General features: G+C 37.5%; 1 protein-coding gene across 3 annotated transcripts in view; it reads left to right on the top strand.

Annotated features, from left to right (window-relative positions):
- Window positions 1-26,686, top strand: part of LOC121908968 (cadherin-12-like) — a 133,161-nt gene that overhangs the window by 47,766 nt on the left and 58,709 nt on the right. For all 3 annotated transcript variants that reach the window (XM_042429300.1, XM_042429301.1, XM_042429302.1), the window contains exons 4-5: window positions 19,618-19,742; window positions 22,985-23,154. In XM_042429300.1, coding sequence (XP_042285234.1) covers window positions 19,618-19,742; window positions 22,985-23,154 — 295 coding nt within the window. The remainder of the gene's footprint in view (window positions 1-19,617; window positions 19,743-22,984; window positions 23,155-26,686) is intronic.

Raw genomic sequence — 26,686 nt, 5'->3', positions numbered from 1 at the left:
TTTTTTGAAGTTTTTTTTTTTTTTTTTACAAGGAAATAAATATATAATCGACATATATCTATATCTTTGGTGACACTACTTTTTATTTATTTTCCTACAATGACAGTGCCACTATATTGGTGTTCTCTAAGGGGCATCAATTTTTGCTACCAAATGATGTTGCCACTGTAATGTGATTGGTGCAACAGTGGGGGTGGGCACTAAAACAGTTGGTTACAGTATATCACTTCATTGCAACAGCCACACAGGCTGTTTAGAGCACACTACTCTATCAGTTTGTACCTGCCTGGAGGGCAACCTGCCTGGCTCGATCTGTAAACTCAGCAGTTGTTACTCTGTGACTGAGGTCACAAGACAAGACATACAGTCAGTTAAGAAAGTAAAATTTATTTCTACAGTGACTTTCAAAACTAGAATTACAAGGCGCTTCACAAAATACAATACCATAAAATATAGGTACAATTTCGGCATACATATTTCAACATAGAGAAATTAAATAGCAGATAGCAAACATAAAAAGAACAACATACACAACAAAATGCAATAGAAACAGGGATTTCAAGGAGTGGTCAAACATAAAAAGATATATAAAAAGAACAACATAAAACCATTGAGTATACAATATACAAATGTTATACAAATGTCAGTCTGTACAGGTGTAGTTTTAAAGCTTTTTAAACTTAGGCAGCTGATCTGATGCTGAAGGGGAAGTTACTCCACAGTGTTGGAGCTAAAACAATAAAAGCACGATCTCTTTGTTTTAAGCCTGGACTGTGAAACTTTTAGCAACATTTGGTTCTCTGATCTGATCTCCAGACATACTCCAGCAGCATCCTTACAATCATTCATACATTAAAATACATTTACAATGCCAAATTTTATACACTCAGCAAAACCACTGAGACTAATAAAACTGATAAAATCAGTGAAACCAGAATATTGCACAAGTATTACATGTTTTACCAAGGTACATGCTGATGTTTAAAGGGCTCTGTCACAATGTTCCACCAACATAGCATTTAACTTTCTAAAATTTTAATGCAAGAGGGAACACATTAGTTTTTATGACAGTTCAGTCTACATGTTGTGTGAGCTTTGAAAATCTGGTTATTTTCCATCACAGAAACTGGAACTATGAACAAGAGGTAAATAGGTGCTGAAAACGTGAACTAACATCTAGTGTGAATTAACGTTTTGATGTTAGCAAGTTCTGAGCTTAGCAAGTTAGGCTTATGAGCCTCCACTTTCCAAGTGGAATTGAAATCTATCAGTATTGTAAAAGAATGGGCAGCTTAAATTGCTACTAGTTGAAAAAGAGAAAAAAAGGCCTTGTATCAACATTTGTAGTCTGTAGGCTACAGTCTGACTTTCTTTAGTTAGTAGGACACCACAGAAGTTGACAGTGTGTCTTTTGGTAATACTTTCCCTCAGTTGACAACAGGCCTTTTTCACAGCAGACAGTTAGGAAACACACAGGTGTTACTAATAACACTGACAAATGCTCTGTTCTATCCATGTGTCCCCTTGAGCCAGCTTGCAAAATACTAGCACCCTGCCACTGAAGCAGTTAAACAGAAGTCAACCATTATTAATTGTATTATTTACACCTGTGTTTTTTATAATGTGATGTGTCTGTGAAAAAGGCCTATTGATGCTGTGAGAAACGCCCACCCAGAGTCTTGAAGCTTACACTGTTACAACAATGTTACAAAAACAGTTTTATTCTCCTTTGAAAAATGGAAATACAAACATTATAGCAGCATCATTATAGTTTTTATTTCTTTGTACAAAAGTGAGAAGGATTCTTATTTCAGTTTGAGTCTGAACTGTAAAGATGGTTCTGAGATAGAAAATATCTCACACCCTGGCTAGTTGGGAGCTGTCCGTAGTGCTGAAACTTAGAGAAGCTCCATCCGAAAAGAATGAGGTAGAGATCTGGAACTCCACGTCACAACCAGCTGATAATGAGGTTGCTAAGTGAAAGATACTGATGTGTTTGTTAATGGATGCCTTTTTAATGACTGTATCCCCTAGTTGTTGGGACAGTTTGAGTGAGGCTTTATTTCTTGAACCGTTTTATCCATTATGTATCCTTTGAAGATAACTGATTCTGATACCTTAAACCACTCACTCACACATGATATAATGGCTGAGGTGATGGGATGCGACTTATGTGAATAAAGGCTGTACCACTCTGACCTCCCAATTTTAAATCATGATGTAACGCAGCTGCGTTGTCACATTTGTACGTGTTGCTTCCTGTGTCATCTCTGATTAATTCACCACAAATGTTATGTATACCTCCACTAGCTTCTCTGTCATGGCAAATTAGTCAGATGGCTCACAGATATATCACTATGAATCAATAACGAATTCAGACTCTACAAATACTTAGCTCCACTTTATTTCATAATGAGGCCATTACCAAAATGAGGGGGGCACAAAAGCTGAATTCACTGTGACATGTGCATGAGTTCAGTTGTTAGATGTGATCAGCTGCTGCTGTAACTCATCCTGGTTATTAATTCTCATTTTCTTGACACAGTAAAAAAAAGGCAAAAAAACATGGAGGGAGTGTTCATTTCTTTAAATAAAACATCATTCAAATATAAAACAGTCATAAAAAATATTAAACTGGCTGAGATATCCTAAACTTTAGTCTCTAATATGGGTTAAACTCCAACAACACAGGATCCAACATTTCCCACAATACAACTTCACGACTAGTAAAGTGACCTTGGTGTGTAAAATCAGTGGAGTTTAAGGCCACATAGGAAATTTTAATGGATAAAATGTTTAAAATGCTGCAGTAAAACCTCATAACCCCACTTCAACAACAAGACCAACTGATACCTTTTTTAGATAACAGTCCACCTGTAAATTTAAAGGATAAGTTCACAATTTTTCAGGTCTGCCTTAAAACAATAATCAGGTGCCCATATGATCTTTGTTCATATACTGTATATATTTCATGTACACTCAGTGAGCACTTTACGAGGAACAACTGTGCAATCTAATGCAATCCAACACAACAGCTCTGACATAAATTCTATATTTACAAAGCTTACACAGTTTTTGTTGACATTGTCAGAAAGGTGATAATTCTCATTTATGTTTCTTACTGAGCTTATAGTGGGTGCTGGTGGTGTAGTGGAGTGCATTATATTGAAAAACGTTCCTAATACTTTGTCCACCTCATTAAAATGCATGAGGGAGGCAAAATATTAGGAACACTTTTCAATATAATGCACTCCAGAATACATAAATACATGCATCTAAATACACAAACATCAAATTTTAATGCTAATAAATATGCAGGATTTTTACACTGTTATTATTTTGCTCAAGGATACGTTGGTGGTAGTTGGAAAGGAGAGAGTACTTTTGTTTATACTCTGGCTTCTCTAAGCTCTATAGTCCTTTGTTGGCCTAACTACAGGCTGTAGAGAGAACACGTGAGAGGTCTGAGGAGGCAGTCAGACTGCGTAAGCCAGGCTCCAATCATGCCCAGCCAGAGAGGACTTGTGCCCAGGGGCCCCTGATTAATCTGCTGTTGGTGCTAATAGCAGGGTCACAGCTTGATTATCACCAGAGGAGGCAGGGCTGTGTGGAAGGAGGGGGGGCAGAGGGAATCAGATGACCTCATGCCACTTGTAGTTTCAGTCAGAGCTTTCAGAGCTAAAACCTTGGTTTGGATCCGTGGAGGCAGGCAGGTTTAGAAGCTTACGGCTGAGCAGGAGTCCTGCTGGGACCAAAGGAGCTCCAACTAAACACATGCACGTCTGATTAATTACTCCTAGCTGGTAAACAATGGGAACAAATAAAGGCACCTGTTTTCTTGCGACCTCCAGCATACTACTTATCCCCACAACTCCCTTAAACACTGCATCAAGCCAGAATGTCTACAGACATTTGTGTGGCTAAATCAATGGATAGTATGAAGTTATATAAAGGCCTGTGTGTTCAGAGTTGGTCCAGAGGTTGCTATGGCTTCATTTTTGACCTAAGATTTCCTAAAAATGAATAATGTATAGAGAAAAGCTGAACACAGTTTTACATTAGGCCCTAAACTGTTCACTTTGTTGTTGTGTCAGTAATTTTCAACTTGTAATAAAAAACACTGAGTGCATCTTGCTCAATCTTAGTCAAAGACTGAATTGAATTTGTAAACAATGTTGGGCACATTACTTGAAAAATATGATCACTTACACATTACATATTACTCATTAAAAAGTAATTAGATTACTAATTACTCATCATCAAGTAGCTACATTACTTGTTATTTTACTTCTGATACTCAGTCATCATCTCTGTCAAAGTTGTCCACTAAACAAACACACTCGCATGTTCCAGCCTCTGTGTTAAACACATGTAGAAGAAGAAAAGGAGACATTGTGGTTTAACAAGCAGCCAGTCGACAGTTTGGAGGTATTTACTGACCATCAACAGCTAGCTTAACCTGAGCCGCAGTGACTGCATGCATGTAGCAAGCCAGCTAAGAAGACACAGCATGCAAATAAGTTACCTGGAGATGCATTTCTCCTCTTTTGATGGCAGCTAACCATGTCCCCACACCTCCAGCCCCCACACCAAGCTAGCAGGTACTGTCCCAGTCTGTCCAGTGAACGCACATAGACCAAACTGATATCAACTCTCCACCAAACTACCAGTAAGACAGCAAACAGCTCCAAGTAATGGAGCGTCACTGGGATTACTAACTAAATTGAATTGTAATCCCTTATATTACTCATTAATGAAATAAGGCATAACTTCACTGTAACAAGTTATTAAGTTATACGTTACTGCCCAACGCGGTTCATAAATATAATAAGGCAGCTAATGTTAGCACCCATGGTCATGGTAAAAACTGAAGTCCTCCAACATACAGTCTGCAAGCTTCTCTATATCTAAGTTACATTCATATATAAAGTACTACTGATATGTTTTGTAGAAAAGGTAACACCATCTGGATTGTGTTTTATTTTGGGTATATTTTTGGTGATCAACATTTCTATGACATGTTTAAACTGAACATAGTAAAAAACATTATTGTCAACATAGTTGCTTTATGCAGCACCTCAGTTCAGCCTCTGTCTGAAACAGACCGTTTTAGCTCCTGTCTCTTTAGGGCCCGCCTCCTGAGGAGCCCACTCTGTTCTTATTGGCCTGCTCTTAGAAGCTGGAGGCTATGTAAACAAACGGTAGTAGTAGGATTTTACTTCATTACTCACAATGGCAACTTCTAAAATACATCCAACAAACAATCTTAACAAAAAAGATTACAGAGCAGATGGGCTTTGATGGTCATGTTTGATGAGCTGACGACATCTTGTCTGGAATGTAAAATAAAAACATTGCAAACAAAGTGTTCAGGGCAGCTGAAACCTGGACTTTGTCATACAGGCAGCAATTTTACATATGTTAACCTCAAGTTTTGGAACTTTAACCATGTTTAACATCTGACATCATAACATGATATAAATAACAGAAAATCACAAAAAACATATGTCCCCTTTAACCAAGTGTTTTAATAGCTTCAACTTACAGTAACATATGATGTAAACCTGCAGTGTTGAAGGATAAGGCTGGCAATTTTCTATATTTTTCTTATTCTCTGTAAATCTCATGTTTGGAGCCATACCAACAATGAACTGATCTACTAACAAGTATTGTGTGTGTATCCAAAGCCTGATATATCTTATTCCTCTTTGCTGTAGACCTCTGTTATTTTCCAATAAAAGTATTGAAAACACGTCAGTGAGTCGCAAAGCTGCACTGGTGACATGTTCCTTCATCATGAAGATTACGGTCATGTTAGTTTGTTTAGAAACGGCTCCAAAGACTCATAGCAGTGATCCAGCTTCACTAGTACTTAATCATTCCAATGAACAGTTAACCATTAGCTCCTTATAGACATTCAAATGAGGTAGTTCATCATCATCTTATGACAAAAATGAACATACATCTATATATACGTTTCCCCTCCTTCTCTTTCATCAGTTTTCTACACTGTGCTCCTACAGACTTTATAGTAACTTCAAGTGGCTGAGCACTAAGCTGAATTGTGAGGTGTGTGAGGCAGTGCAAGCAGTGTTTGTATTTACAATAGAAATGCATATATTGGACAGAGCTGTGACAGATTTAACATTCTCTTTCTTTGACACCCATCCAGCTGATGGGGCTCTGGGCAATCACCGACTATGCCTGCACCTAATATTGGTGCTGATAATAAGACAGGCAGAAGTTTAGGCGTAGCAGCTCAGACACCTCATTAGTATTGAGAGGTAACAACTCAATGCTGATGTAATATTAAAGTCCTAGTGAAGTTAGGGGTCTTTAGCCTCTGTACTTTGATGTATTTCCCAGTGAATCGGAATATTTGAGCAGAGTACAGTTACAAGAGGGATTTAAATCAAATCCTTTGCATTTGATTGGACTGTTAAAAGGTGTGTGGGGCTTACAGAGTTAAGCGCGATACAGAGCTGCAGGGAGAAACGGACTGTCGGCTCCACACACACCTTCTTCACCTGTTGTTAGAACAAGATGAGGACGAGGGAGAGATGAATGAATTAGACCTCAGCCATATTATTTTGGAAATTAAAAGAAAGTTTTTGCCTACTGATATCCAAACACACATGTCTTCTATAAATCTCTCTCCATATTGCTCTGTTAGCTACTACAGCCCACAAATGGTGAGGGGTGGTTTAATATGACCAGTGTGGCTAGCTATTTGCCCAAAGTCCCATTTGATTGGATGAACTGTTGTAAACACCCCTGAGTGCAGGATGAATCATCAAACATTTGAAATCGTTTTACAGGAAGAGAAAAGACAGGAATTCTGATGTAAAAATACCATGATACTGATTTTTTGACATATATTTGGAATATAACAAGAGATAAATGAACAATTAACACAGGGACACAGGATTAAAACTGCGAAAATGAATTTTTCAGTTCATGGGGCCTATAACATCTCAAGCATTACAATCTATACACAAGCATCTACATGACTGCTTGAGATGATTTGCTGTTTTGATGGCCCAGCTGTGTGGAGGGAAAAACCTGATGACTGAACATACACAGCTTATTTGAGCACCTCATGCCTCTTATTATGTCTTTTTTATATCTTGAAAACTCAAAACTTAAATGCATCATGAGCTAATACAACCAGTTTCTGTGGAACTGTTTCAGATAAGCAACTATTGATCTTTTAAATGTACACACTCTTCCATTTCCCACCTCCTTCACTCAGGACAAAAATAGCTTTCTACCTCAGAAACATTTTTGAAATCATATTTTCCCTTCCTTTAATAAAGTACAGGTAACATTCTTTAAGAGGGTAATACCTGCAGCTATTACTATGATGTCAATGTAATGCATTTTTGACTTAAAATAAAAAATAAATATAAATGACTTTACTGTGACTTTATTAGGAGCGAACAATGCATTTTGCCTGTAGCTTCTTCAGGTTAGCTCAGCCTGAAGAAGTTACAGGTGAAACATGTTGTTCCTTCCTAATAAAGTCACAGTAAAGTCATTTCAGTGTGTGGTGGTTAATTTTGATCTTCACCTAAGATGGTCCTGTGACCGACCAGCACCTGATTGAAAATGCTGGCTGTGCATGGGGAGTTGTGTTCACTATAAATATAAATAAATTTGCGCTTTAAACTGCATTTCCACACAATAATATAATAATAGTAATGTAACACTGACATACATGAACTTACTTTCATACCACAAAGCTCTGGCTGCCTGGAATGGAAGGAAAAACACACCCCAGAAATCTAAATCTCAACAGCTTGAATTTTAAAATGTCGAGAAAAAATTTCAGTGATTTGCAGTCAGACTCTGCTGGTCCTCTGATGGTCACCTCTGACCTCTGTACATCCTCGCATTTGTCTAGTATATTTTCCTCTGTGAACACTTTGCCCTGCACATGTGATCCAGTCTTTACAAAACTCTAGTGTATTGTTTCCCTTAAAGGTGTGACAGTTTACATTTTTATATACTGAAATATTGCCCAATATAAGAACACCTGCATATACATTTTTTTTTTACATTTTAATACTTATATTGCATACATTATTTTTATCCTTTATTTTTTTCCCCATTTTTCTTACTATTATTGTTATTGTTACTGTTATTTATTGCACACTTGTGTTTTAGCCCAGCCTTAATATGCCACCCTGCATTTCACTGCATATGCTGTTTAAGCATGTAGCAGGTAAGATCTTAATCTTGAATTTTACAATGGACATGCTTTGCTGTCACATAGCATATATAATTTAATCAATCACTCACACCATCAGTCAGAGTAATGTATGCTCAGGTGCAGGCATGGAGCAATGGGGACAATCTCATTTGGACATTGATCGCTAGGGTATAACGTTTACTGGCTAAGAGTGATGGTACAGTATTTCAAAAATGGAAAATAATATTTATCTTTTAAGTGAGGACATGTTTTGAATTATGGGCAGGCGAGATCTTGCAGGAGAGGAATGAGAAGGAGTGAAGGGGTGAAGAAGGCTGTGACGAGTAAAATGTAAAACTCACAGAGTTGTTCTTCCATCGCATACACACTCTTACAGGAGGGGTTACTTTACTATGGGCAGAACAGATGCACTGTGACAGGATACACACCATGGGGAAGTCATGTGCCATACACGCACACACACACACACACACTGACACTACTGAATAACCACGTGGGCACAGGTTGAGGTAAAAGCTCCCTGGATTTCTCTTTTAACCGGTCATCTGTGACAAATAAGGTTGTATCTTCCAGACTGCAAGCCCAGCAGAACTGTATGTGTGCCTGTGTATGTCATAATGAGGGTGTGTAATGTGTGTTCTCCTGCTCAAGAGTAGCTCATGCACCTTTTCAAGGCATCATTATTGACAAGGGTAGGTATTAGTGCCACACTTCTGAGAGAGGTTTAAAGTTAATGTGTTTGTGTGTGGTGGTGGCTTTACAACACTAGGCATCACAAATCAATAGTTTGGTGGTGCATGTAGACAAGCTATAATTAATGTATGATAAATCTCAGGTCAGTCGTTATTTAGGAACACTGCTCACAGTTAGCATGCAGGATAATACTTAAATCTGATTTAGTAATATAGGATTAAAACTTCATTAGTCAATCTCATATGTAAGTGACTCAAAAAGCAATGAGAGGTATCTGAAGGTTAGAACTCACATCACAATTTAAAGGAGAAAATAATAAATGACCCTGCACCCTCTGACTTGAGTGAGCAGATAAATATTGCATACATACACACTAATCTTAGCAGAACTGGTTTCATGTACTGTGTACCTCTTACCTTGTTTAGTTTGGTTCAGTCGAACCCTGGAGTGTTTGTCCCCTTGGTGCGGTTCATTTGGGCAGGTGTGAACACAGCAATCGCACTCAGGTGCAGACCAAAACTAACCGTCAACAAACCGTCCCAGAGTTTGTTTGTAACCGGACCGAGACCACCTCTTCAACAAGGTCTCGGTCCGGTTACAAACAAACTCTGGGACGGTTTGTCGGTCATATGAACATGATCCGACCTAGATCCAACCCAACAGCAGGAAACATTGCTCATTTTTTGGATTAAACTAGCTTCCATAGCCAGCTGAGCTGTGCATTATGCTCCTTCTTCTCTTCAGCTAACTGAAGGTAGCATGTCTTCCTCATGTAACTGATCTGTACACTGGTATTTGACGTGTTTTCTTTTTCTTACGAAAAACAAAAAATTTTAAAATATTTGTGTGAAACTAATATTCGTAAAAAAACCCCACTATATGTGCTTTGCTGAATAACGTATTTGTATAACACCCCATTTCCACTAGGGGTGTATTGTGTAACACCCCTAGTGGAAATGCGGTTCTGTTTACAGAGCTTTGCTAGCTTGTTGTGCTATATAACACAACCTCTTGACTTTTTACTGAAGTTCTTTGAGAAATTTATAATGTAGTTTGTAGTTCTGAAAATTGCGTGTTCATCCTGTTTCTTTGTTTCCTGTTGCAGTTTCAGCTGAGAATGTCAATAACCACCAATTTCCTCATGAGCTCATTAGGACACTAGAGAAGATAAAGATAAATAAAAAAAGAGTAAAGTATTGTATGACTTGCTATCAGTCTCAGAATAAATTTTGGTTTTCCTCTTGGAGTCCTTGCAGCCCTAATTATGCAGGATGACTGTCAAAATGACACAAAATACAACACTATTAGACTGACCCTATACTGGACCTTTGTTAAAATTCTAGCAAAATCAGCACAAATGAAAGATGAATCATAAATATTTTGATTTACCCTGGCTCTTGCATGTTGATTGTCTTCACATCTGTCACCCTTATTTACCTCTGATTTTAAATGAGCTTTATGTGACAATCTCTTTGAAGATATAGTATAGTGTAGGAATGTTTGGAAAGTGATAACAAGGACAAGTCAGTAAACTAACAAGTATCCATGTCTCTACTTAAGTCTTCATACTAACATCCCCCTCAGAACACTGCAGACTTAGCTGCGTGTCTGCAGTTAGCATGGAGACCTGGCATGTTTGTCTCCCAGTGTGAAACTCTTGTGGGCTTTTGAGGCAGAGATATATCACCTCATTGCCCTCATTACATATGTCTGCCTGACCTTTGCAGCGGCACATCCATCTGTCACTGTGGGGCATGACTGCTAAACAAAATGACCACTCCAGAGCATATTGTACAGACATCAGCATTCATCACAAAATATGCATGACTCTTACAGCAAAGTCATGTTCAGTAGGTTCAGAATTGACAATGGCAACATCTATCAAGGAGGTAGAAAATACCTGTAGCTATTCAAAACTCAATAAATGTGATTTTCATTTTAAATATCCCAGCAGTGGAATTACAGTATATTTGTGCCTCATTTAGCACATGATTGGACAGTTCAAGCACAGAATAAGATTTTTTGCAAGCATTTTGTATCACAATTACATCCAATAGAAAAATTGGAGTAGGTAATTTCGGATTGGCTGTTTTGTCTCCAATCCAATATTCCTCCATATTCCTATTGCATCATACACTCAGTGGCTGCTTTATTAGATACACCTTTCTAATACTCGTCAGGGCCCCCCTTTGCCCCAAGAACAGCCTGAATTACTTGTGGTGTGGATTAAACAAGGTGCCGCAAACATCCCTTAGAGATTTGGGTCCATGACATCTGGTGACTGTGGAGGCCACTGGAGTACCATGAACTCAATGTCATGTTGGTGAAACCAACTTGAGGTGGGTAGAATGTAGCCATTAAAAGGTACATAGTCAGCAACAATATCTAGGTAGGCTGTGACATTTAAACCATGGTCAATTAAGAAAATATTCCCCACACAATTACACCACCACTGCCAGCCTGAACTCTTAACACAAGGCAGCATGGATCCATTGATTTATTTTGCTTACTCCAGATTCTGGCCCAACCATCTGCATGTGGCAGCAGAAATTGAGATTTGTTGGACCAGTTGATGTTTTTCAAATTTCAACTGTCCACTGTTCCCACTATAGCCTCAGTTTCCTGTTCTTAGCTGACAGGACTGGTACCTGTCTACTTCAAGTTTGGACATGTTGTGCATTCAGAGATGCTGATCAGTTTAGTGTTAGTGTTTAGTTAGTGTTGCCTTTCTGTCAGCTTGACCTATCATGGCCATTTTTCTTTGACCTCTCTTATTAATGAGGCATTGTAGCCCACAGCACTGCTGCTCACTGGATTTTTTCATGTTTTTTGCACCATTCTCTGTAAACTGTAGAGACTGTTGTGTTTGAAAATCCCAGGAGATACTCAAACTAGCCCATCTGGCACCAACAATACTTCCACTGTCAAAGTCACTGTCTAAGTCATTGTCTATTTTTTGTTTAAGTTATTCCTGTGTAAGAAAGACATGATACTGAGACAGATGCTGTCTATCAGTGGTGCTGAACTGTTTGTCAATCGATGCACATAGAGCACTGTGTGCTGTACTCAGTGCTGAAACATTTGAACACGACTGGCAACCTGTTTTCTTTTTTGTTCTTCAGAACAAACATGTCTCACAAAGTGGCTTCACTGTATGTTTTCTTAGACAGGCTTGCTTGTGTTAGGATAGGATATATCAACTATTTTACAGTTGTGAATTTTAAAACGACTTTATCAGAAAGGCCCCTTGAGAATGCTCCGCTCCCCCCGTGCTGAGAGTCTAGCTCCGCCCCTGGCTGGGACATCAATCCAAAGGCAACTTGATGAATTTATAGACAAACAGCTGTCTTTATTCCAGCTTAGTTACACACTATGTCAGAATATCAGACCTCATTTCTCAAATCCTTCCACACAAGCCTCCTAATCAGTGGTGTCACCTCCCATTATGAATGACTGTAATGAAGAATAGATAAATATAACAGAGTGATTAAAGAATGAGATAAAGTGATGTAAGTTAGTGTAAGAATGATACTGGTGCTCTAATTAGATGAGCATCAGAGCTGCTTTCTGTGTTGATGTGTGATGATTTATTAATGGAGTGATGGATTCCAGTCAGAGCTGGGTCAAATACTGAAAGTAATGCCAAATGTTCATCACATGAAGAGGTAAGATGATATTAGAGTAGTTTACACTTTTATTACCCTAAAATAATATCCAATATATTGTTTAATCACATATTTCTAGTACTGTCTTATCATTTTTAATTACAAATATCATGTTTTCTCTTAAGTGACACTCCATTGTTTTTTTTATTGCAATTATAAAGTTGGGAGACTTAGTAGTGACAGATTAAAGGTAGCCTGTGGAGTTTTGGACCACTATTAGCACTATAGAGCAATGTTTCCATGTTTATATCTTGCACATGCATGAGCAAGGAGGCCATGATACACACATTTCTGCTGCTGGTTTCACGCTACTTCATAGTAATGTATAGTAATGTGACCACAAAGGCAGTGATGAAGAAGACTGTATGTTAGCAAACATAGATGTAAACAGTGCAGGATTTAACATACCACAATATAACTATATCAGCAGAGGTCAAGATATCCTGACTTTTAGGCCCCATTTACATCTGGTATTAACATGTGATCTGTATCTGGATAAATCCTCTGGATAATGACATCTGATCTATGGGTATTTGCATTTACACCTGGTATTAAAATGTTTTCTTGCTGTCTTAATTGTGATCAGATTTCAATATGCAAATTAGCCAGGCAGAGGTGGTGGACTTGTCAACAAACATGGTGCATTCCAGGTCAAGGAAACTGCTGCCACGAGTGGGCATCATTCATTTCTAAATCACTCTTTCAAGACTTCTAGCTACTGCTACTACTTGTAGCTTTTGTGGGTCTTGCTTTAGCTGGCAGGAAGAGGCAGAGCTAGGAGACCTTTAAACTTACTGTGACAGTTTTTTTTTCTTTTTCTAATGAATGTGGTCATGCTGTATAGATTGCATTTACACCTGACTGAGATCCAATCACACGGATTGCATTTTATGCCAGGTGTAAACGGGGTATTAGTCCCTGGTATGGGTTAGGCTCCCCAAAACACTACAATTTTAATACTGCAACGAACAGCATCTTATTTTAGACCCTGCCCAAACTTCACAACCCCAGTTTATAACAGGTTTTCTCTTTATCCAAGACCAAGCCAAGATAACCCTGATGACATCATCTGGGTTGACCTTGACAGGTCGTTCTTTATTAATGGAAACATAAGTTGACAGAATCATCTAAATTCAAGGCCCCCTTATTGCGCCAACATCGAGCTGACCTGTCAGCTCCATGGCAACTAAGCTCAGTTTATTTAGACTTGACAAAACTCCAACTCAACTTTGTTCCTTTAACCTGTAGCAGGGCATTTTACACATATTTTTTTCATTATTGATCTTGTTTTTTTCATTTTATTTAAATTGTTTCATTTGATTGAGTTTAAAGTTTCATCACTGCACATCTAAAGCACCAAGTCACAGGGAGTGCTGCTTGTCTCAGTTACAGTCACAGCTAAATAAACAGGTAATTTTAATACAGTAACACTCAAACTGTGGTTACACATTTCTTGTAAAGGCACTTTCTTTTTTACTGATGTCTGCAATTTGTAATTCCAGATAAAACAGTCTTCAAATAATTCTCACATATTCTAGTTAGATGCACCAGTGGTAATCCACTTATGACTCGGATGTGCCTTATGGATAGGTAATGAGGCCATTCATAATTAAGGTCCGTTGGCAATATAGAAAAACCTGTGACAGATGGCAGTCAAATTAAGGTTTACTGTTATCTTAATTAGTTATTAATTAGTTGTTATGTATTAATATAAAACAAGGATATGAATAGTTTAGATGCATACACAATGTGGCTAACAGTATAATATGTCTATTGTATAAAAAATATGCCATACACAGATGGCTTTCAGTTTTGTAACTGAAATGTAACATGGCCCTTCAGCCTAAATACAAGATATTGCATTGGTGCACTTGTAGGGGTGTGCCCGAGTACAAATACATTATTCGGCAAAGCACAAATAATAGGTTTTTTATGAATATTTGTATCATACAAATATTAAAAAATATTTGTTAGTTAGAGGTCTGTCTGCAATGAGGTGATGAGTAAAGTTTTAGCTCAGGTCTCAGCGCAGTCGTCTATGATCTGGGAGACTCTAGTTCAAGACCCAGTGTGGGGACCTCCTTCATAAGGTAGTTTATTCATGAACACTTTTGTACACATTAATTTTCTAAAAGTAAAAGCGTAATAAAAACAAAAACAAGATTTTTAAGCCTCTTTCCACTTTTATTCGAATACAAATACAAATAATTTTGCTGCCTCAACAAATACAGATACAAATACAAATACTGGGCTTTCTGCACATCCCTATGGTGCAGTTGTCGAAAGTGTTGACAACTGCCATGAGAAAATGTGGGGATACAAGTAACATTTGTCCTAAATGGGCAGGGAGATTTACCTAAACAGGAGGGAGGACAGAAAATGAGCAGTTATGGAAGCTTTTAAGGCTTGCCCACATGCCCACAGGTTTCTTCTTACACCAAATCATTCAGTGCTCATCTGTGTGCTGCAGGGATCTAGAAACAGAACGCATAGTATATTACACAGTGAATAGGAAGTCAGAGCTGGTAAAAAGTCATTCTGCAGTGTTCAGCCTGTTGTTAAGGGGATGGACATTAGTTTAAGAAGGTAAACTTTGATCGATTTAGCTGCTGCTTGAGTCAGACATTACACTTCAGCACAAGTTAAATCTGAAATCAAGCAGTATCAAGTTACATGAGTATGCACGTCACCTATTGTGAGCGTCATCATTTCTGTATAAGACCTACAAGCTTGTGGTAAACAACATATGCACCTTAAATTAGAAAAACAAACACAAAAAAAAACAACGTATGGAAACTGGAAACATCAGGAAAGTAGCATTTTGGCCAGAAGAGATGAAAATGCAAGACGAGAGGAGGGAGAGGAGGCCAGCGACAATAGAAATGGCAGATCAATTGTGCAAATCAACTGTGCAATAAATTGTGTGCATGTATGTTTTACACTTCTATGATTTTATTGTCATCTTAGCTTTTTAGATGCTTTTGGTTTGTCTGAAAGTTGACAAGTGTGAGAAAACCACTGCAAAATCTTTGGTTGTCAACCCAAAGCTGTGTCAAAATTCTGACAATGTCAGAGATTTGGGACCAAATTCTTACAATGCAACTGCTGCTATATCGCAGCCAGATCATACTGGCTTAGGAAACATTGTAAGCACCAGTTCTGAATAAAATAAATAAAGTGCCAGCATTATGGTAAAAGCTCTTTTGTTTTGCATTTTGCTACATTTTCAAAATGTGAGAGTGATGTAGATGGATGATGCAAGTTCCATTCTTTAAAAAAAGAATGTCATAGCACTATAGTAAAAGCACTATAGTGACATACTAGCAAATTAGTCACTATTTGGGATGGAACACAATGAAGTTAAAGAATAGTGGTGAGTATATACCTTAACAAATTGGTTGAAGATGACTCAGCGTAAATGTCAGAGTGTTTTAACAAGAACGTTTCTTTTTCAATTGTAAATGAGTTGATGGGACTGAAGGTAGCTGGATAGTCTACAGCACATTAACCTGGAGTTTGAATGGTTGGTCAAGCTGAGGCAACAAGATGATTTTCAATATTCACCAAAGCTCTTTGTCAGGCTGGTGACTATACAAACTTAAGTCTTCCTTTAACAGTAAAGAGATTTCTGCAGAAGTATATATAGAAGCCAGCCAGCCCTGGAAATGGATACATTCCATGCACAGGACAAATCTCATGCTGACCTAACTGCAGCTAAAACCATCTGTAACAAACTTTTCACTGTGTCCTCCGAACCCCACCGCTGCATGTACGAAGCACATGCTTTCCCCTTTCAAATATATATTAAGCAATTAATATTTCATCATTAATATGAGCTAATGACAGGCTGTGTCACTTTGATTTACCAGCAGTTCTACAGAGACTCTGTAATGTTCAGCCCCTTTATATTGTGTGTTTGGATCACAGTCAGTCTTCCTCAGGTCCTTATTAACTTGCACACCGACATTTCAGCTCCACTGGATCTTCATTAAATTACATCAATATTCAGGTCCTTTCACATCTGTGTTTCGAGCCCACTGGGTCTTGGTCAGTTAGTTGTTAACTTTCATAGCAATGTCTAGACCCCTTTTGGAGAAACATAATGAATTCAATGTTGGGAAGCATCATCTCACTCTGAAAATGAAAATGTTTTTGATCAACTTACTGCGTCTGGTTATGGTATTTTTGTAGATGTAGGCATTTAATTAGTTCATTACATGGGGAATGGCATTGTGTAGTCCAGAAAGTGTACTCTATGATATAGTAATTGCAATATTTCGCCTAAACATTTTACTGTTTAGTCTAAATATGTTGTTTTTTACTTTATGAATGTTATTATTTAGTCTACAAATTGCACTGTTTAGCCTGGAAACAGTTTAGTCTAGATGGGACTATTAGGGACATGAGCTGGGTAAGATGTTAGTATAAATATGAAACCATGGACTCTCTGGTTTAAATCATCCTTCCATTTCTTTAAGGGCTCTGTCTCTGTGCTCAGTCTTATCATCTACAACATATGTACATATTTTGTATATATTTACTTTCCCAACATTGCACAGATATGAAATGAAGTGCAAATCTCCTCGCATGTGGAAACTTCTCTTCTCAGATCTTGACAGCTTCAGTGACTATTTTAGGTCATCTGATGACTGAATGTCAGTTACTGTAGCTCAAGTTGAAATCTTGCAAACTTACCACAACATGGAGAGAAACTCCTTTAGAAATGTCTCCAGCTCAGCGGGGATGCTGAAGTTATCACATAGGAGGGGCAAAGTTGGTTTTCGACACCTACCAGAAACCCGTCATCTGTCTATTCACTACTACAGCTGAGGGATGCATAAAGTTAGGTGCTGAAGGGATGTGAAGCATCTGCACACACATTGATGAAAATGGAATTGGCCGGTTTGCATGCTGAGGAAGGACGTCAGCCTGGAACATTACATTAATAAATCATGTAATTGGAGTGCTGACCTGCTCATGATTTTTACTCTGCATTTGAGGATTCAGCAGCTTGCTGTGGTAAGGGCACATTGATTTATATAGTCAGTATTATTACTGTAATACCTCTCAGGAAAGACGCAGGCACTACAAGACAGAACACATCTGAGCTGTCATTAAATCTTCACTTTGAAATTTTGCAAATATGATGCAGACTATGAGAGGCTGTTAGGGATATTATGTTTATGTACTTGGACCTCTAACATACACATATGAAACCAAACTTATTCACATACTATACTGAAAACTACACACACATAAAAGTGAAATGCTTTTACATACACAACTGAAACGCTCTCATTAAAACTATTGAAAAACTGTCACACATACTAGTAACGAGTGTTCATATACACAGTTAAAATGCTCTCATATAGTATTGTAAAATTGTTTTATATAAACTATTGGAAAGTGTTCACAATTACTATCGAAAAAAAATAATTTTCTAGGATGGCATTTCAGTTATTGTATGAGAGGATGTCACTTAAAACGAAAGGCATTCAGTTGAACCAGAAGGTATATCATGTTGTATTGTGGTAAGTGTAGGATCTAGGGTTTTTGGAGCTTGACTCATACTAGAGACTAAAAATCAGGATATGTTGGCCTCCGCTGCTCCAATTTTGACCATTCCTCTTAATGTCTCTGGTGCCCAAACTTACAATACAAAGTAACTGGAGTACTTTTATAATAGTATGGACTAGGGATGTGCAGAGAGCCCAGTATTTGTATTTGTATCTGTATTTGTTGAGGCAGCAAAATTATTTGTATCTGTATTTGTATTTGAATAAAAGTGGAAAGAGGCTTAAAAATCCTGTTTTTGTTTTTATGACACTTTTAATTTTAGAAAACACAACTGCGCTGATTACTGAACTAAATCTTTACTCATCACCTCATGCAGACAGACCTCTACCTATTTATAAACCCAAAACACAGCGACAGCACACTGTGTAATGTGTAAGGAGGAACTTCAAAGGCAATTATTGCTATGAACTTTTCATCATTGCCTATTTTTTACAACCTAACTTTGTGGAAAGGAGAAGGGGAACAACAGGTCATGGAGAGTCCCTTGGGAGCACTTTGCTTGTGTCAGTAGCTCAGCTTTATCTCTGAGGAATACCCCCAACAAATAATTTTTAAAATATTTGCATGAAACAAATATTCGTATAAAACCCACTATTTGTGCTTTGCCAAATAATGTATTTGTATTCGGGCACACCCCTAGTATGGACTCAGCTCTGCTTGAAGATATACTATCAAAAACAAACAAACAAACATATAAAACAAACAAACAAACAAACAAAAAACCCCCTCCATGTTAATATTCAGGAGTCTGGCTAAAGGTTAAAAAGAATGTGACACTAAAACTAGAAAATTGTACTAAAGGCGTCCTTCTTTGACTAGGTTATGAAATATACCATAAAAATGGTTTTCTGCCTCGATTAAAAAAAAAAAAAGAAAAGCACATGAGTCATAATATGTAAATATTGCTAAATTACATTATTCACTATGAAGGGAAGTTGATTAACATATCACTGATTGTGAAAGAGTTCTACTCTAGTTTCCTCTCTTAGATCTCTCATTCATCTAAAAGCTACTAACTCATTCATTGTAGGTGTTCATTAATTATCAGCCTTATCAGCCATGTTTTAAGAGGCTTTATTATAGACAAGAAATGCTGCATTAATTATTTTTCATATTCACACACTGTCCATGAGAAAAACATACTTATTTAAAAATATTAATTGTTATAATTATTATTTTACTATAGATGATCATATCAAATCAGTGTTTTCTCATAAAAGTATATATTTTTAGTTCTTTTCTCTGCATACATCATGTGTGCACCAACACCATAACATATGGTAATTATTTATATCTGCATATTTAACCTTTTTTTCAGTGACTAGAGCTTTAAGTGGTTTACACATTATTACTGACGCTGACCTGCGATGAATCAAGATTTATTGTGACTGATTGCTGCAGCAAACATGAAATCTATGAGCTATGTAACTTAATGTTCTGTGCCACTTTGTGTGTATTTTCTTCCTGCAGCTCCACTCAGACATGGACCATGGAGACAGTGCTGTGAAGTACACTCTGTCAGGAGAAGGAGCTGGGTCCATCTTCACCATTGATCAAATTACTGGTGATATACATGCATTGGTGGGCCTTGACAGGTCAGTACTCATCAATAATCTTGTAATAATGTCTAAAAGTGCATTCTGTGGCTTCTGATAGAGAAATAGAAAAATTACTGGCAACTATAACCTCAGATTGGTCTACAATGCTGAAATATGACTCACTGAAGGGACTGATAAAGGAATTACAGTATCCGTGATGCACCCTATTTATTACATTTTCCGATACAATGACTGCATGTCAAAGTATACATTTATAGTTTAAGTTAAACCAGAATGTCTAGTTTTGCACTATCTGCGTCAACATTAGAATAGCTGTTACTTTGCTTTGTTAACAAATAGAATCTATATCCTACAGTGCTAACAGCTCCTACCAGCAGCCTTCCAGCTATGAGGATTCTTTTAGAACATTGATTAAGGAAGAAAAAAGACATTTCAGTGTGAATGATATACAGTAGGGTATTCATATTCAAGCACTCTTAGTCATCAGTGTACAGAATTTAGGCTTGGATGTAATGGGAGTAAATGAAGATTTAAAATTGGTCCAGTACAGAACTGCCATTCATGCTAGCATAGCCATCTGCACCATCCAGCAAAAAAACAAAACAAAACAAAAAAAAACCCTCTAACTTTTGCTGCATGTCATCCAGCAACACACTGCACTGGCCAATCAAATACTCTGAGCAATCACAAAATCATGGTAGATGCCCTTGTAATGTAAAGGCATAATTTACCTCAAGATTGTTGTGTGATAATTTCCAGAGTTGTAAAATTCTGTCTTACAGTATTATAAAATTGTGTACAGTGTTGGCATCTGATAAGACTTCAAAATCTTAGATCCATTATTCAATTCCTGGACTTTATTTCATCATCTCACCAGTGCCTGATGTAAACATGCCCCCAACAATGCAGAATACAGTCTGAATGCCCATTAACAGTCCACTGAAGCAACAGGAGTCATATTTAAAGCATTAAAAGCCTTATACATCTAAACAAACACTGAATTATTTTTTTGTAGTTGCCCATCTTTGCTCACTTTTTGTATCCTTTTAACCACAGTAATGCAGGTTTTAGCTTAATAATGAGCAAGTATGTTCTACACCTAACTGTGACTAAGTTACACCATTATCAAGTTATTTCACCAGCTGGTACGACAAAGCTAACATGGCTAGTTGTGAATGTTAATGTCAGTTGATATGATTCCTGTGGACAGCTGTTGTATGATTTGCAAGTTAGCAAGCCAATTAGCTAAAACAATGAGCTAATGGGAAGCAGGTGAAGGCAGATGACAAGTTGTCACCAGGGAGGAATGCAGGCAGGAAACTCACAACACATAGTCATATCTAAATGACCAAATAGCTCCCTGATCAGTGTCTTCCAAAAGGATTGTTCCAACGCCTTTTTTCTAATCTCAATCTTCTATGGTTTGGTTAAGTTGAGGCAACTATATGGTTAAGATTTAGCTCTAGATCACAGTCATGGTTATGATCAGGAAAACATATATAAAAAGATATATAAATAATGTTAACTGACAAAATGTAAAATGAATCAAAGTATCTGGTGTCAAAGTCACATGCTCTATTGAACAAGCCGGCCACCTCTTCTTACCTGTTGTGATGATATTATGTCAGACAGTAACAGACAAAGAAGCTGGAAATTGTACACATGGGTCATTTTAACAGTTTGAACACCAGTGAAAAGTGCCTAAATGTGTGGACACTAGGTGTGTGCCCGAATACAAATACATTATTCGGCAAAGCACAAATAGTGGGTTTTATACGAACATTTGTGTCATACAAATATTTTAAAAAAATATTTGTTGGGGGTGTTCCCCAGAGATAAAGTTGAGCTACTGACACAAGCAAATTGCTCTTAAAGACTCTCCATGAACTGTTGTTCCCCTTCTCCTGTCCACAAAGTTAGGTTGTAAAAAATGGGCAATAAATGAAAAGTGCAAAGTAATAATCGCCTTTGAAGTTCCTCCCTACATGTTACACGGTGTGCTGTCTCTGTGTTATGGGTGTACAAATAGATAGGTCTGGCTGCAATGAGGCGATGAGTTAAGTTTTAGCTCAGTAATCATAATAATTTTCTAAAATTTAAAGTGCAATAAAAACAAAAACACAGATACAAATAATTTTTCTGCCTCAACAAATACAGATACAAATACAAATACATCAGCATTTAAAGCAGCAAAATTTACAGAAAATTAAATTAAATTCAATGGATTTTTTTTGTCTACATGATGTTAGTTAGCTCTTAGTCACCATGGATGTATAGTGTTTTATGCAGCATTGCAGGACCATTTGAATTCCCTATATTGATAATAATAATAACATAGGTAATAGTGAATAGTGTCATACACAGCCACAGAGATGGACAGAGTCAAGGTGTGTTCAGACAACATAAAGCAAATTTTCACCTCACGTCATTCATGCATATTTGACCACTGGTCCATTTGTGTTTATTCACCCCAAACAGCCAAAATACCAGCTGTACATTAGCTGTAAGCTTGCTAGCAGTGGAAGGCACCGACTGTGTCTAAGGGAGAGTGTCTGTGTGTTTGTGTTCAGTTCAACCTCTGACTGAACTCAGAACTCACCAGAGACTCCAGTTCTTGCAGCCATGTGATACACGCAAACTTTTCGACTCACACAGTTGCTTATTCGTGTCGATTTACACTGGCCTGCACAAATTAGCTTCTACTCATGTCTTTGCACTGACTTTGTATGCAATTGCCCCATCTAAATTTCACTTCACATTCTGTGTGAACACACAGTCAAAGGTAGAATAGGAAGGAGTGGAGATGGTGTTCCCATGACGATAAGATGCTAACACACATAGTCTCAACTTCCAGTGTCCTACTGACTAATCTTGACACCTTTGACCCTAATCCACTGAAAACCCATAAATCATTAGCTTTAGTGTGTATGTTAATGCAAGTGTAATATGTGTGAGTATAATTAATTCAGGTTTTCCTGAGTTGGAGAGTTTAAGTTGTAAAATTTGATGTTGATTCTTTGTCTTTAGTTTGTATTTATTGCTCATTCATCCTGGATTACGTGTCCCATCTGTAACACAGGGCAAATAATCAGATTTTCTCTAAAGCTGTGTGTGTTGGCATTAACACAAGCTGTCATCTAACCCATACTGACACCTACATATCATGTAACAGATATCCTAAAGCCTGACTTAGTAATCATCATGTTGTTTGTGTTGCTTGTAAATATTTAAAACAGTGCATTTTATGTGTACATTATGTAATCCTTGGTGTGTTGTAGGGAGGAAAAGTCCTACTACACATTGAAAGCCCAGGCTGTGGACATCGACACAGGTCTTCCTCTGGAGCCAGAGTCTGAGTTCATCATCAAGGTGCAAGACATCAATGACAATGAACCTCGGTTTCTAGATGGACCCTACAGCGCCAGTGTTCCTGAGATGTCTCCAACAGGTAAAACAGGAGACAAGAGGACCAGAGTTCTCACTGTGCTTACATGAAGCCTCCCTTAATATACATACCTTTACATTCTATATATAATCACAGTGTGGGTATTAGATACTAGGGGTGTGCCCGAATACAAAAACATTATTCGGCAAAGTACAAATAATGGGTTTTTTACAAATATTTGTTTCATACAAATATTAAAAAAAAAAAAAATGTTAGTTAGAGGTCTGTCTGCAATGAGGCGATGAGTAAAGTTTTAGCTCAGTAGTCAGTGCAGTTGTTTATGATCTGGGAGACTCCAGTTCAAGACCCAGTGTGGGGACCTCCTTCATAAGGTAGTTTATTTATGAACACTTATTGTAACACTTTAATTTTCTAAAATTAAAAGCATAATAAAAACAAAACAGGATTTTTAAGCCTCTTTCCACTTTTATTTGAATACAAATACAAATACAAATAATTTTGCTGCCTCAACAAATACAGATACAAATACAAATACTGAGCTTTCTGCACATCCCTATTAGATATCATAATCAAAACTGAAATGGACAACACTAGAATCCATCAAGCATTATATATGAACTTGTTTGGTTTTGTCATTCCGGAAATGCCATTTCAATGGAGAATATCAGTAGAAAGAGGTCAATGTACATAAGCCACAAAGTAATAATTGATTGCTGATAGTTCTTAATTCATTAAAAGACGTTTCAACTCTGTCTTAACACAACAGTCAGGTGCTCAAATGAATACTGAAACAGGTGCCACAATCATTCCTCCTGTTCATACTGACCATTAGAAGACCCCTTCATAATGCACTTAAAAGGTAAGTGATGGGGAACTGAAAAAAGACTTATCTCTGGTTATGAGAGTTACAAAAGCACAGGGATTTGACTGAACAGTGTGCAGACTCAACTTTGTTCAGTCAGAGTAGAGTGGTATCTCGCCAGCAGTCTGCAGATATCAGGCTGATGTTTTGTCAAGAAACTCAAATAGCAGGAGCAGATGAATTAGTGAACAGACCTTGCTCCGTGCTGAAACTGATTAATAAACTGGATGTCTGAAGCATCTGGTGCTGAGAGTCAGTAGCTGCGTGGGACAACCTGTATTTTGTACAGTTTTAACAGTGACACGCAGGTGGTGCAGCTCATTTATTATTCTTGTTCAACTTTTGCACATGGTGTCTTAAAACATATCTCATTTCATCCTGCATTTTGCAAGAATTGTGAATCGACCCCAATCTTGAAAAAATAAATGATGATTAAATAATGATAAATTATGATTTTAAACTAGAATTCACAGAGAACTAATAGGTTTTGAAAATGAAAAAGGGTTCTGCTAAGGAGCATAAATAATCTTTGTAATACCCCATATCCACCTGGTATTGACATGTGATCTCTATCTCGATATCTTATTCAATACAATTCAATTTATTTATATAGCATCAAATCACAACAAAAGTCATCTCAGGACACTTTTCACGCGGAGCAGGTCTAGACCATACTCTTTAATTTACAGAGAGGGAGACCCAACATTCCCCCATGAGCAAGCACTTAGCTACAGCGGTAAGGAAAAACTCCCCTTTAACAGGAAGAAACCTCAAGCAGAACCCGGCTCTGTGTAGGCAGCCATCTGCCCTGACTGGTTGGGTTGAGAGAGAGAGAAGAGGTTGGAGGGGGGGACACAGAGAAGCAGAACAGCAACAGCAACAACAACAACAACAACAACAATAGATACATGACTAGCAGCACCCACAGCAGGAACAGCTGCTGAAGGACAGAAGGATGTCAACACGTCAACATGGCCCATCCTGCAGATGAGAAAGCACAATCTGGACAAGGAGTGTAACTCTTTATCATTATGCATCGGCCGGACCACATCTGGATTTGGTTTGGCTCACATTATGATCAGATCTCAGGGAGTTGTAAATGACACCTGTACCGTGTGATCAAAAAAAATCCAGCCATCAAAAAGTTACAGACAAGTCCTTCCTCTGTTCAGAAAAAAATACATTCAGCAACATCACTTCACCTGAACTTAGAGCCATCATGTTTGTTGATAAGTCTGACAGCTCCATTTGTCTAATTTGCATATTGATCACATGTTGATACCAGGTGGAAATGGGGTCAATAGTTTACAGATGTTAGCTCGTTATATTTTGATATTTCTTGAAAGTTGAAAATTCAAAAACGAAAGGCCTGGCTGAGCTAAAGGAAAGATCAGAGAGTCACTGAAAACATCAGCATTCATCCCCTGAGGGCCATGAATATATATATAACTATGGCTATTTTTCAGCAACTTCAACTTCAGCAACAACATGCTTTGAATTCATTATGCTATGATTCACACCCATGGTTTCTTCTCTATAACAACAGCAGCTGAGGCTCATGGGTATTGACGTATTCTTAGCCGTCCTCCAAAATGAAGGACAGAACCTGATTTCTCAAAAACAAAGTTGAAATAATTGAAACTGGTGGTGATAATATAAACCTATAGGATTGTTACATTATCCAGAAGAGTCCTGAGTTTATTGACAATGTCCTTTAAAGAAATAAATCGGAATGGGAATACAGAATGGGGAAAAACACTTCGAGAACGAGCAGCCCCTCCCATTTCACAACTTAATTTTATGGAAATTTAATGGAAATTTCTTGTATGTACTGTATCTTGTACAAAGTTGAAAATTTGACCTGAGAATTATCTTCTGGGAATTCTCAGAACATGTCATGGAAATCAGTTAGCATTATATGTTTGTTTACTAAAGTGTTGGTGTTAGATGAATGGTGAAGTCAACAAAAACATTAGATTTTATCCCTTGGAACATGAATATCTGTTTCAAAGTAAATGTCATCTGGCCAGTATTTGTTGAGATCCTGCTTTGACATGTGTTGGGACAGCTGGTTTAAATGATATCTTGACATCATGTGGCAGGAAAAAATGAAAAACCTATCAAAAAGAAGAATATTTGAGACATTATTCATTTTTAGAATACATTTTGTTGTATAAAGAGTATAAATAAATGTAGTAGTTGTGTAAAGAAATGTTTCCCTGCAACAATTTTTCCTCCAAACACGTGTTTAAAAGTGAGAGGAGCTAGTAAAATGATTTGTCATGTGTTTACTGTTTGTCGGACTAAATGGAACATTAATTGAAATTCATAAACAAAATTTTATTTACTAAGCTTTTTTGGCTCAGCTTGGTTATTAAGATTCACTTTGCTGTGTGCTTGGACATATTAAGTTGTATTTGTCAGCGCACACACACACACACACACACACACAGTGCACTAAGCCAGACTTAGTGGCCCATCTGTCTGCTAAATACCATTACTGAGAGGTAATTTAACTGTCAAGGTCTTTAGACCTTAAGCTGTTAATGCTTCAGCTGAGGCCCGAAGTACTCTGAGAGAACACAAGCTTGACCCCAGTATGTCTGTGTTGCAGTGAAATACAGCAACAAACTGTATAGCGGATTAGCTATGGTAGCAAACAGCACAAGTATCCATATGATAAAAACATAATCCTATCCGTGAGAAGTTGAT

Source organism: Thunnus maccoyii, chromosome 12, assembly GCF_910596095.1.
Source record: "Thunnus maccoyii chromosome 12, fThuMac1.1, whole genome shotgun sequence".
In the NCBI taxonomy this organism is placed as follows: Eukaryota; Metazoa; Chordata; class Actinopteri; order Scombriformes; family Scombridae; genus Thunnus; species Thunnus maccoyii.
The sequence above is the reverse complement of the archived record's forward strand: the minus strand, read 5'-3'. Positions and strand labels throughout refer to the sequence as shown.